At 38.6% G+C, this 13,644-nt stretch overlaps 1 protein-coding gene and 1 long non-coding RNA gene across 7 annotated transcripts in view; one reads left to right on the top strand and one right to left on the bottom strand.

The window, feature by feature from the left end:
- Nucleotides 1–770: 770 nt before the first annotated feature.
- GUF1 (GUF1 homolog, GTPase) overlaps nucleotides 771–13,644 on the bottom strand; it is a 60,218-nt gene continuing 47,344 nt past the window's right edge. For 4 of the 5 annotated variants that reach the window (XM_030563122.1, XM_030563123.1, XM_030563124.1 and 1 more), the window contains 6 exons: nucleotides 12,426–12,569; nucleotides 8,682–8,815; nucleotides 6,170–6,271; nucleotides 3,237–3,356; nucleotides 1,967–2,003; nucleotides 771–1,080 (listed from right to left, as the gene is read on the bottom strand). In XM_030563122.1, coding sequence (XP_030418982.1) covers nucleotides 943–1,080; nucleotides 1,967–2,003; nucleotides 3,237–3,356; nucleotides 6,170–6,271; nucleotides 8,682–8,815; nucleotides 12,426–12,569 — 675 coding nt within the window. In that variant the 3' untranslated portion in view covers nucleotides 771–942. The remainder of the gene's footprint in view (nucleotides 1,081–1,966; nucleotides 2,004–3,236; nucleotides 3,357–6,169; nucleotides 6,272–8,681; nucleotides 8,816–12,425; nucleotides 12,570–13,644) is intronic. The other variant, XM_030563125.1, reaches the window with a different exon arrangement.
- On the top strand, nucleotides 3,364–6,161 carry LOC115651880. Of its 2 annotated transcripts, XR_004000478.1 has the most exons (4): nucleotides 3,364–4,321; nucleotides 5,107–5,252; nucleotides 5,521–5,783; nucleotides 6,050–6,161. It is a non-coding gene; the product is annotated as an uncharacterized LOC115651880 (long non-coding RNA). The 2 variants fall into 2 exon arrangements; XR_004000477.1 differs by having other exon boundaries at nucleotides 3,364–5,252.

Below are 13,644 nucleotides of genomic sequence, written 5' to 3'. Positions count from 1 at the left end.
AAGGGAGTTAAATGGGATCAGTAATGCCCAGTACTTAGTCTTGTGCAGTTGCTGTTTTCAGAAGCCTTAAGGTCTCCTAATACTGGGCCAACTGTCTGTTTGAGAGAGAGGAGCTGTGGTGGGGTGCACGATTTCTCTCCTAATTGTCAGTTCCTAAATAAATGTATTTTACACTTGCTGATGGAGTAACGGTCTAGCTTCTGTTTCACCAATATGGAGCTGGTGTGCCCTTTTCCTTGTACTTACATAATCAATTATATTGCTCTGAACTTCAAAGAATGTACTTCCACGAATTTTAGATCCAATGTGCACCATCTATTACAGGGGTCAGCAACCTTTCAGAAGTGGTGTGCCGAGCCTTCATTTATTCACTCTAAAAATAAGGTTTTAACGTTTTTAGAAGGTCTCTTTCTATAAGTCTATAATATAGAACTAAACTGTTGTTGTGTATGTAAAGTAAATAAGGTTTTTAAAATACTTAAGTTTCATTTAAGATTAGATTAAAATGAAGAGCCCCCGGACCAGTGGCCAGGACCCAAGTTGTGAGTGCCACTGAAAATCAGCTCATGTGCTGCTTTCAGCACACGTGCCATAGATTGCCTACCCCATATCTATTATTTGTTGGGGGTTGGCTACACCTGCAGTGCCTTGAAGCAACCTCCTCCTGAGATTGGATTCCATTTTACCCACAATCAATCGTTCTAGTTGAATTTCATTGTATACATTACAAATTAGTGTATGGTAATAAAATCTGAAATGTAGACTTCAAGTACGTTCTTCCAATTAAAATTCATTCCTCACATAGCTGTAACCAGCTGTACAAAATTAAATACAAGTCACGCAAACATACCCCCAGCAATACGTTATACATTAACCTCATCCTGCCATTTGCCCAGCAAAAGTTAGATAGAAGCATCAGAGTTGGAGAGTTTTGGTCTCCAATTATTTTTCAGATTGTCTCTTTAGAACACTTATAAAGGCATCTTTTGGCACTTCCACATTGCCAATTTTCCTCATCTTTTTCTTTCCTTCTGCTTGCCTCTTCAAAAGTTTCATTTTCCGTGTAATATCTCCACCATACTATTAAAAAGGAAAGATGTGGTAATTTGGTATACTATCTAGATAGTACAGTGTAAAAAACATTAAGAGCTATGCTATACAGTATCAGTAGCTATTTAGCCATCAGTTTTTGAAAAGACTAATTATATTAGATGTAACCTAAGGTCAATCTAACTCCCACCACTCATGCTAAATTACCAATATATAAGAGGGAGAAGAGGAGCCAGTGAACAACCCATAGTTTAGTCATTTACACAGGCAGGAGCTGGTTTCTTCCATTATCTCATTTGTCACATGAGCCTGTCAAGAGAGGCTATATTGGTTTGATATCTACTATGACTAAGGAAAGTAAAGGGTTCTTCTGTAACTCATCGTGTCCTCAGAGACAGGCATAATCAATTTTTTTCTGTAGTTCTCTCTAGTTCTGTGAACAGTTAAGCACTACATTCTTTAATATCTTGGTTGAGCAATGAAAAAGCCAAAGTCAAGCCTAGTCACAACCAGTCTCCACAGGGAAACTCACTCACCCAAGTCATTTGGGAAAGACTGGGCGATAGTGAATTGAGACTGTTAGGTATATAGTAGATGTGGAGCTTTGGAAAAAACCTGTCAGTTTCTCTAAACCACAGTGTAAATATAGTGCAAACAGACAATAGAATTGGGAAAATTGTATTTTAGAATGAAAATCTAAACAACATAATTCTATAAATAAGAGGACCTTGTCACTGGAGATTCAACATGAGAGGGACAAGTGAGCCAGAGAAGAGCAAAGTACAAAAATGAAACTGTGGTATGGAGAAGGTCATGGGAGAGTAAAGAGATGGACCATACCCCCCTAGTTGGGCCACTGAAAGTGTCTGTATTCAAATATCAGACATCCCCTCTCACCAAATTGAAAAATACCTACACATTTTGCCAGAACATTCTTTCTGTAAGCTTTCACTCTGTAAGAGAGAAGATATCATATACTATCTATATATATCAGTACAGTACAGTACATTTCCAACACACGAGCCCTAATATAGTCCAAGAAGTAGCCGGTACTAACCCAAATCTATGTTTTTGAGGTAGTTTTTCTAGGATGCTTGGATATTGTTACACATATCACCAGTGTTTCTTTTAAAATCCTCTAATCCAAGTCAGCTAGGAGGCTAAGCCTCAAACTCAGATATTTTTGAATTCTGGAAGCATCCACTAAAGGGTATATATAAAATAACTAGCCCAGTACAATCCCTTTTCTAGTTAATGATCTTACTTGTGACTTATTTCAAATTGACTTTAACACTCAAAAGTTTACAATACTGTTACTAAGCAAAAAACAGAACCTAATGGAGCCAGTGGCACAGTGTTACTGTAAATGAATGGATGACAATGCCCTACCATCTGTATGATTAGCTTATTAAATGTGTGCAATGAGTTTTACTATTCATACATTTTAGCATATATTACAGTAGTGGTTCTCAATCTATTTCCACTTGGGACCCAAAAGCCACACAGGGTTACTTACTACTACCCAAATCTCACAGTGCTTTGCAGCAACAAAAGCTGACTGCCCTGGGGTCACGCCAAGAAACCACGGTTGGTTTGGAGTGGGAGTACTGTAGGTGCTGACAGGGAACAGTTGGCTTGCAGACCCTGCATTAGACTTCCCTTGGAGTGAGTATATGGAAACAATTGCCTTTGCTCACTCCCCAGGATCCTAGTGTTCACCACGCACTCAGCACGGTGACCTGATTTTGTTGGTGGGAGACTATTCTACCTGTCCCAGAAATCACTCTCTTGTGATTTACTGTGCTCGATTCATTAAGAAACATTTTCTTATCTGGTTTTATACTGAATAAAATTACAATATGACAATTATTTCTTCAATTTTATTGACATCAAAAGAATATTAGATTCAAATCTGAAGATCAAATATTTGTTTTATTTGGGAGACTAGTATTATATAAATGAGAGAAAAATGTAGGCCACAACAAGCAATTTTCCTACTGGCTGCAAATGAGGGGCAGTACCTCCTGCTGTTTCCCCCTAAACAGGCTAGATTATACAACAAAATCTGTTTGTTTATGGCTGCGGGGACAAATTTTAAAAATATTTAGGTAAATAAGAAACATTTCCTCATCACAATATCTTAAAAAGATAGCTAAAGCTAGGAAAAAAAAAAAGATGTAACTTACGTTTCTCTTGCAATGACTTTGCTGCCAAGAGCAGCCTGGATGGCTATTTCAAACAACTGTCTAGGAATAGCATCTTTTAAACGTTCACACATGGCTTTGCCAACAGCATATGCTTTGTCTCTGAAAAGAAAATTTACTATTATTTTCTGAGAGAATAAACTTGAGAATTATCATTAACGGTTTTCTAGACAGTAAGTACTGTTCCTAAAAAGGGTTTATTTCCCTATTAAAATCAAAGATATTCTGATCATAGCGTAATACTCTATCCAAGGTGAGGAGAAAGACTATTGCACCTGCAATCTATCAGCTCACACAAGATAATATGATTACATTAACAAAGCGCTTTTCAAATAATCTTTGGTAATTAAATGTGTAGACTGTTATAAAACATGTATCATATTGAAGACTTAACCCAAATAAATTTAATATAGTTCAGCATTTTGATGCAAGGTATACAAATTGAGAATTCTGGTCCTTTTTTGACTTCCTCAAATCCTGGACTCTACATTAAAAGTTAATAATGCTGTTATAGCAAAGAGAATGTGTCTGGCTAGCCTGAGAGTATGTCTGGAAGAAATTCAACTTGTCTCAGTGGTTTGAGATGGGAGGATTTTATTTGTGGAAGATAAGAAGTGTGGGTGATAGTATGTTGAAGGGGAACACATTTTTTGGGCAAGGTGGAAAACTTCAGTTGGCATGCTTGTACATCTTTTTTTTAAAAAATGTATAGCTCAAACTTTGACTAGTAGCTTAATAAACTGAAATGAAAGGCTGCCTCTATGGATTGAGGCATAATCCAGACACAGCTTTAAGAATATTATAATTTCAGTAGTTATTTATTAGATTTTTATAAGGGGAGGGGGATTTTTATCTATTAGAGGTTTAATAGGTCAGTACAGTTCTCTCAAAAACATTTACTCACAGAACAGTTGCATTCAGAAACATTTTAAAATGTTTCTCTTAACTCATTAGTAGACATTATCTAAAGGCATTCTGCATTAGCACATATTTCAGATTCTGAAGGCACGAAACGACAGAGATAGCTAATTTACACTGAAAAGCTCCAAAAAGGCCAGAAAACAAAGGTATGTGTTGACAGTTTTGTTATGGTCTGACAACAAAGAAAAATAATTTTATATTATCCTGTATCAAAACATTTTATAGCAAGCACTAGCTGAAAATATATGCTTTAGAGTTTGATGCTGTAAATAGCAACATTTGGGCTTCCCTTTATCTGTACAATAGATGCAGTAAAATAAATAGCTGCAGTTTAGCGCTATAAATATATACATTTAAGATGTGGATGGGTATGTATATTTATTATAGGAGATGCTGGTAGCAATCCCCATATTTAGGTTACCTAACACTTTCCATTATAATATATGCAATCTAGTTACAGCGCACGGAGAGAGATTGAAAAGATGCAGCGATAAGGGGAAATGATACTGAGTGGGATTTAAGTGTCAGTTTTAGGCTAACAGAAACAATGATTTCAAGGTTAGTTCTGATGAAAGGAAGCAGTTCAGGAGTAAGTTCCCAAATAAACAGAAAAGTGTGTGTTTAAAAGCAATAACTAACTATAAAGAGATGCAGGCGAGAGATAAAATGCCAAATTTTTAGGAACAGTGTGAACAAGTGGGAAAATGAGTAGGAATAGGTTTAATATGAGAGACTAGGGAACCCAGGGAAAATTCTGAAAGTCGGAAGATTAAATCAGAGAGTTGATTGCAAGGATGAATGAAACAATCTTCCTGGAGCAAGACAGTCTGGCTTTGTTATTCTGACCCTCTGAAGTTAAGAAATCAAAGAATTTAGGAAAGACTGTAATTTGTTGTAACAGAAATAACTGAAGTGTAAATATGAATTTCAGAACTGCAGATTAAAGTTCAGACATCCTGGAAGAAAGAGAAAAAAAAAAAGAAGAGGAGAATTAAGGACACTACTAAAGACAGTAGTTGGAAGAACAAATGGAAAGTTATAAAGACTCCATCAGAAATGACAGCAGCAAATAGAAAGGTAGGATTCCACCAAGGAATGCAGAAATCTGCAAACACTAGCTTTCTTGTCTTAATTACATGTAAGAAACCTGGTTCGTCAATTAGAACTTAGTACAGTAAATAATATTTCCTGAGATAATGGGGATCTTTCTGCCTCCATTTTCTAAATGTTTACCCTATATGTGACCTCCTATTTTCCCAGTATTCTGTGACCTCTCTTCTCACCTTTGAGGCCTTCAAACTTTTTCATTTTCCAAGTCTCATTGGTGAATTTACTCCCCTCACAGCTCAAGACCAACAAAAGGTCAAATGTGAGAGAGACTATCTTAAAAACAGGACAGAGACTCAACATGAGGAACACAACCAAAACATCATGTACGGCAGGAAGTTGCAACAAGATGCCTGACTTTGCAATTTATACACTCCTCTGCAACTTCAAAATGCTGCATCTAATGTCTCGTTACAGAATTAAACTGAGATAATATTAAATGTACATGACGACGTAATCTGGAGCATGAAACAACTGACAACTTTCAACTGTGTACCTTTTGTAAGTTTGATTCCCTTATTTTCAACAATCCTCTCCACAAGACCTGCCCCCCACCCCCTTTTAGTCTTTGCCCTATCTTAAGCTCTCTTCAAATGATTAACACTTTTTTCCTTAATGTGAACCTTTTGCTTATAGGCAATTACCCTATCCTCCTTTTAACTTCTGCTTCCTGTTTTTTCTAGTTAAGAATTTGAATCTTTCTAAAATCACAAATATTTTATTCTTAAATTCTCTCCTAATTATAAAACATCTCTTTTCCTTTGCAGATCATTCCTGAAGGTGGTTGAATGATGAAATTCTCATTGCTCTTTCACCAATATATGCTGAAAATATAAAGAAGAAACCTTTTCATTCACTGACTGGGATACTCCAGTTAATCTACTTACTTGTGTACAACAGTTCCCAATTCTTCAACAGAGTTTCCATTTAAAAGAATATCCATTTTGACAAGGTCTGCTGCCTGGTATCCTGCATCTTCATAATCAAAACTATAGGGGGAAAAAAAAGTCAACTTCAACCTTGTATTGATACTATATTCTGTACTCCAGGAATCTTTTAGGCCTTTAGAATTTGTTTTGTATACACATTTTAATAAAACACTTGTATTTTCATTACAGGAGGGTACTGCCATTTTTAACTGTATTTTAGTAAATCCGTTCTCTCTCCAAAAGTGAATTGTAAGTACACTGTCAGCAAAAGCTTGCTCTAAAACACGGGCAGGCAGGCAGCACCTTCTCTTTTAGCTACTCAGCCGTGATTAATCAGGACCCACCATCCCCACTGGATTCTCTAGGAGCCACTTAGGGATACAGATTCTTTCCCACCAAGCCAACATGACAGCAGCAGTGTGAGGAGCTTCTCTGGACCAACCTTAAAGCCTCAGCTCTTGAAGATTCCCCTCCAAGTGGCTGCAGCAGAGTCTTTATACATTCTGATGTCATGAGAATCCTAAACTTCAAAACAAACTCTGAACTGGTTTTTATATGCACTCCATTTGACTAATTAGTTGCTCTCCTCCTACTCCTGTCCGGTTCCAATGCTCAATTTGCTGCCAGACCTCTCCCTCTCTATTCCCCTCCGCCCCGCCCCAGCCATCATGCTTCTCCCCATCTCTCACCTTCATTTCCACCCCACACCACACCCGTTTTAATCACCTCCCTCCATCCTCCTCTGGCTCTCCTTCCCCTTCATTTTTCTTTCTATCCACCCTCTCCCATTCCGTTTTCTTTCTTCCTACCAGTTCAGCCACACAGCACACACAGGAAAAAAAACAACACCCAATCATAATCCTATATTCATAAAACATGTTTTTGTCCTTAAATCTCACCACAACATGCAGAATCACCAATCTTGCAATCCTGTCACTGTAAATCAAAGAGTTCTCTCTTGCTACCCATTGAATTATATGAACTTTGATTAAACTGCAATCTTTTTAGGCAGGGAACTGTTATTCTTATGCCAGTAAAGTGTCTAACACAACTGTGGATATTAAAAATCCAATCATGAGACCAGTATCAAAGCATAATGCATCTTACTACCAAATCTCCTGAGAGCAGATTTCAATAATAAGAGGCACACAGTGTTTGTTGGCTTAAATCCCATCTATCTAGCAACATATTTCTTTCAGCTAAACTCCCAAAGGCTGCTGGTAAGTATTTGCATATTTTTATAGCTACCAGATGTAAAAATTATTTTACCTGAAGGAACAAAATTTCATCTCAATGTGCAGAAAATTATTTGCTTAATTCCAAGACCAAAGTTGAGAATATACCCCTTTCATCTGGGTTTCAGACTTGTATTAATGAATTAACATTTTGAAAGGTTTCCTTCTCACACTGTAAAGAAGAACTAATGAATAAAAGTACATTGTCAAGGGTCCCTTTGACAAGTAGATAATGCTATTTCTCACATTACAGTACACTGGACACTTGCACAATGTACAGCTGGCAAGGGGATAGTTATATATCACAGTACATTTTGTTAACTGATTTCTAAGCTGACTGCCACTGATTTTCATAACATAACCTGATTTATTAGGCTGGGATTTTCAAGTTCCTGCCTGCACATCTAAGTCTAACTTAATGAAGAACTGATAACAGGAAATTCCATTTCCAATAATGATCACAGTACCCAAAATGGGTGGGAACTACTGCACTTCCACCTTATACAAGGTTTCTCTCTACAATATGTGTGTCATTTAGTCATTGCTATTTCAGAACTGATATACAAGAAAAGAGTCTATAAGTCAGGTTTCTATTCCCATTTCTGTCAGTGATGTATAGTATGGCCGTGCCTCTATGCCTCAGTTTGCTCATCTGCAAAATGGGTTTAATATCTTCCTATTCCACAGGAATGTTCTACAGCTTCTATGAAAGAAGCTGTTTTAGTAGAATTTTATTTCTAACATTGTTATACGTTGCCCTCACTAAGTATGCAAAATATTCATAGCGCACACACACACACACACACACAAAATATTATAAACAGACAATTCAAGATCTCCTACATTTCACAAATTCTTATTTTTGGTTGAAACATTCAACATCTACTGGTAACCTTCTTCCCACCCCCACTTTTTTTTTTCTTTTAAGCTTTCTGGTAGCAGTCTGAGCAAAGATGTATTTGTTTGAATCAGACATGAACATAACAGTCAGTTTATCCAATCCTTCAGCGTTGTATCCCTTGTCCTTGCCATATCCCCATCCCCAACATCTGTCATCCATTTCTCTGTTATGTTTAATCTACATTGTAAACTTCATGAGGAAATGCTATTACACATGGATATGCTTCCCTGAATACAGCGTTTAAAGATAATGAGCTGAGCACTTACTTCCATTTGTGCCTTTGAATATCTCACCCAAAATTCTTAAACTGTATTTTGAAAAAGAAAGAAATTACCTAGCATATCCAGAAGAGACGGATTTCAGAGCATCATAAAAATCCACCACAATTTCATTCAGTGGGAAGATATATTTCAGCATAACCCTGTGCTCATCAATGTACATCATGTCCTTCTGAACAGCCCTGCGAGTCTAATAAATATGAGACTTTAAAAGAATGAACTCCTCAGTAGAAAAATCTCACAACACAAATACAACAAACAGGCAAACAAACAAATACAACAAACAGGCAAATATGGGGCTATTAGTACACAGAGAGGATTTGGCAACAAGCCATCAGACAGTTTGAGTATTTTTTAATTAATTAATTTTGTTTCGATTCCCAGAATTCATGGAGAATTACAGCATCATAATTCAAGAAGTGGCCATTTTTGGACTAATGGTCTAGAGATCCATCCCATGTATATATTTCCTAATGCCTCTTGCCTCATCACTGAAAATCTTAAGAGCTTCTGCTCCTGCTCCCTAATTTCCTAATCTTACAAGCAGTTCTTCGCGGGTAGGCTTTACACCTACAGGCAGCTCCAATAAAGTCAAGGTTGTTAGACACAGTAGAGCTACCCATGCAGGGAGGGCTTGTAAGATCAGCGCCCAACTCCTTTCGATAGTCTTATTTTTATTAATTTATTTTACTATACAATGTCTTCATCCCATATATACTTTGGGCACTAATGTAACAGACATACTGGTATACTATCCTGAATTATGTATACTGTAATTTTGTATACTACAGAGCATTTTGTGACAATGTCTGTATATACAAAACCATATAAAATACTGCATTTAGGAACAGTGTTTTATTTATTTTTAATGTACCCATATTTAAAAAAAAAATCAAGTAAAATATTGCAAATGCACAGGGGGAGGTGTTTGGGTAAAGAATTAAGCTTTTAAAAATGTGCACTGCAAATGTAATCAATGAAAACAATCTGTTTTCTATCAGAATAGGATTATTTGAATCAATGACTAGACTTTCCATCATCCTGCTTTGTTCTACATCTGTACATGGCACAGTCAGGTAAAGCATACTATGGGTACATCTACGCTACAGGATTATTCCGATTTTACATAAACTGGTTTTGTAAAACAAATTGTATAAAGTCGAATGCACGCGGCCACACTAAGCCCATTAATTCGGCGGTGTGCGTCCATGGTCCGAGGCTAGCGTCGATTTCTGGAGCGTTGTACTGTGGGTAGCTATTCTGTAACTATCCCATAGTTCCTGCAATCTCCTCCGCCCCTTGGAATTCTGGGTTGAGATCCCAGTGCCTGATGGGGCAAAAAATCATTGTCGCGGGTGGTTCTGGGTAAATGTCGTCACTCATTACTTCCTCCGGGAAAGCAACGGCAGACAATCATTTCGCGCCCTTTTTCCCTGGATTGCCCTGGCAGACACCATAGCATGGCAACCATGGAGCCTGTTTTGCCTTGTCACTGTCACCGTATGTGTACTGGATGCCGCTGACAGAGGCGGTACTGCAGCGCTACACAGCAGCATTCATTTGCCTTTGCAAGGTAGCAGAGACAGTTATCAGTCGTTCTGTACCGTCTGCTGTGCCATTGTAAATTGGCAATGAGATGACGGTTATCTGTCGTTCTGTGCCGTCTGCTGCTGTCATGGGTGCCCCTGGCTGAAGTCGGCTGGGGGCGCAAAGACAAAAATGGGAATGACTCCCCGGGTCATTCCCTCCTTTATGTTGTATCTAAAAATAGAGTCAGTCCTGCCTAGAATATGGGGCAAGTGTACTAGAAAACCAGAGAGCATAGTCGCTCCGTGTCAGATCCCGCAGAAATGATGAGCTGCATGCCACCCTAGGGGGTGCCCCTGCAACAACCACACCCGTTGCTTCCCTGTTCCCTCAACCCTCCTGGGCTACCGCTGCAGTGTCCCCCCATTTGTGTGATGAAGTAATAAAGAATGCAGGAATAAGAAACACTGACTTGTTAGTGAGATAAAATGAGGGGGAAGCAGCCTCCAGCTGCTATTAGTCCAGGCAGGACATTAAGCGGTGCGGGGGAGAGGAGCCCAGCATCCTGCTGCTACGATACTCCAGGCAGTACAGAATCTTTTCTTTACACATGAAAGGGAGGGGGCTGACGGAGCTCAGCCCCCAGTTGCTATGATGAAGACTGTTACCAGCCGTTCTGTACCATCTACTGGAAATGACCAGGAATCATTCCTATTTTTACCCAGGCGCCCCCGGCCGGCCTCACCTGAGGCCAGCCAGGAGCACTCACGGGCTGATGAGGACAGCTACCAGTCCTACTGCACTGTACCGTCTGCCACCAGGGAGGGGAGGCGAGGGGAGGGGAGCGGATACTGCTCTTTACTGCTGCAGCATCGTGTCTACCAGCAGCATTCAGTATACATAGGGTGACAGCAAAAAAAGTCAAGAAACGATTTTTTTCCCTTTTCTTTCATGGGGGTGGTAAATTGATAAGCTATACCCTGAACCACCCCGGACAATGCATTTGACCCTACAGGCATTGGGAGCTCAGCCAAGAATGCAAATGCTTTTCGGAGACTGCTGGGGACTGTGGGATAGCTGGAGTCCTCAATACCCTCTCCCTACCTCCATGAGTGTCCATTTGATTCTTTGGCTTTCTGTTACGCTTGTCACGCAGTACTGTGCTGTGGACTCTGTATCATAGCCTGGAGATTTTTTTCAAATGCTTTGGCATTTTGTCTTCTGTAATGGAGCTCTGATAGAACAGATTTGTCTCCCCATACAGCGATCAGATCCAGTATCTCCCGTACGGTCCATGCTGGAGCTCTTTTTGGATTTGGGACTGCATCACCACCCGTGCTGATCAGAGCTCCACGCTGGGCAAACAGGAAATGAAATTCAAAAGTTCGCGGGGCTTTTCCTGTCTACCTGGCCACTAAATCCGAGTTCGGATTGCTGTCCAGAGCGGTCACAATGGTGCACTGTGGGATACCGCCCGGAGGCCAATACCGTCAATTTGCGGCCACGCTAACCCTAATCCGATATGGTAATACCGATTTTAGCGCTACTCCTCTCGTTGGGGAGGAGTACAGAAACCGATTTAAAGAGCCCTTTATAGCGATATAAAGGGCCTCGTTGTGTGGACGGGTACAGCGTTAAATCGGTTTAAACGCGTAGTGTAGACCAGGCCTCAATCTACAACACTTGTCAGAGAGACAAGAAACTGCAAAACTCCTCAAGTTAAGCAAGAGAAACTGCTGTTATTCAGGTCTGTGGATAGAAAGTATGTTTCATTAAATTACTCCTACATATGCTGTACCTAATACCACCTGCATCTCCTATTGGTGATTCCCCTCCTTAACAGTGAAACAAACTACCAAAATCCCCTCTCTTTTAAGAGCTGGAGCAATTGTTCAAAAAGACTCTCTGGGGTTGAGCTTGAGCAGCTATCTTTCACTGGATGATCTTGTATGCAGTGTTGTAGCCGTGTTCATCACAGGACATTAGAGATGCAAAGTGGGTGAGGCAGTATCTTTTATTGGACCAACTTCTGATGGTGAGAGAGACAAAGTTTCGAGCTACGCAGAGCTCTTCTTCAGAAGTTAGTCAAATAAGAGATATTACCTCTCTAGATGACCTTATAATTCAGAAAAGTGATGTGTCTCATACCTGACCATTTTAAATCTTGATTTTATTGAGTATTACCAAACATTCCTATGATGCCCATCGCTGTGGTATCTAGATACCACATGTGGTTTAACAGTGCAATCACAAAACTAAAATTCTATACAAACCTGACACAGAGTTATTATTTTTCCAATAAAATCATCAGGTGTTATGATAGTCCCCAAAATGGTTGGTTCCAAATATTCTGATACTGAAGATTTATCAGGAAACTCAGCAGGGTTGATAACAGTTATCTCCTCTTTTCCGTACTCCTACAAAAGGAAAGACATCAACCAAATCAAGAACTTGCTTCCACAAGAGTCCCTTTACAAGTACTTCTACTGAACTTTATTCTCTGACCACTGATTAGAGGAAAGACATTTCTGGAAATATATTTATGAAAATAAGAACATTTGCATTATTATTCCTTGTTTCATAAGTTTTTGATGTTCATTAAGTATAAGGAAGCAGCAACATTATAATGTTAAACTACCTTTGAAACCTCATGTATTTATGATTGTTTGGTACAGTAAGGCAGGTAACTATGTCCAATATCAAGTAGATTAAAACACAAAATTTTACCTCTATCTTACTATTGTGCCAAATGTAGTGGACCAAAATAGAGTGTTTACTTTTTAAAAAATAGGCATCATGACTGTGATCCCAATTCTGCAAGCATTTTTCACACAAAACTCCCAGAATCAAGCCCTTTGTCAACAGAAAGTTAAATCAATGTTTATTTTGAATCAATAAAGCATTGTTGCAGAGCATCTATAACCTCTCTTCAGAATGTTGTGGTGGCTTACAATAGACTAATGTATCATTTTTGTTCATTCTGGTTAATTTAAAATACACTGAAAGTAAAGAGGAAGGATAATCAGTGCTCAATTTTTCAATTTATTAAATTGAGTTAGTTTTAACTGTAAAAAATCTACAGAGGTGTTACAATGGATGAAAAATTATCACATAAAACACAGACTCACAGACTTTAAGGTCAGAAGAGACTATCATTATCATCTACTCTGACCTCCTTATATATAAATGACTTTTTATACTGCGCTTACAAATATCACTAGGTCCCACCCTATGTGTCAGTGGGAGTATTTCTACAAGACTTTTCCCATTTAAAATACATGAAAAAGGGGGGAAAGTGTCACAAAATTCCATGCTGTGAGATTATATAAATTTTATTGCAATTGTTTGGGGAAACACTTGTGGGTAATGAGATTATCCCAAATTCATCGCAAATACGATTTTAAAGCACTACTGGACATCGCATTTCAGTCAAAGACACAGAAGTACTTGAATGGCATATTTTTAAATGTCAGCCATCTAAATTAGTATGTT

The sequence above is a fragment of the Gopherus evgoodei genome, chromosome 5, assembly GCF_007399415.2.
Source record: "Gopherus evgoodei ecotype Sinaloan lineage chromosome 5, rGopEvg1_v1.p, whole genome shotgun sequence".
Lineage (NCBI taxonomy): Eukaryota > Metazoa > Chordata > Testudines > Testudinidae > Gopherus > Gopherus evgoodei.
Note: the sequence above shows the minus strand (reverse complement) of the source record. Positions and strands in the feature narration are given on the sequence as shown.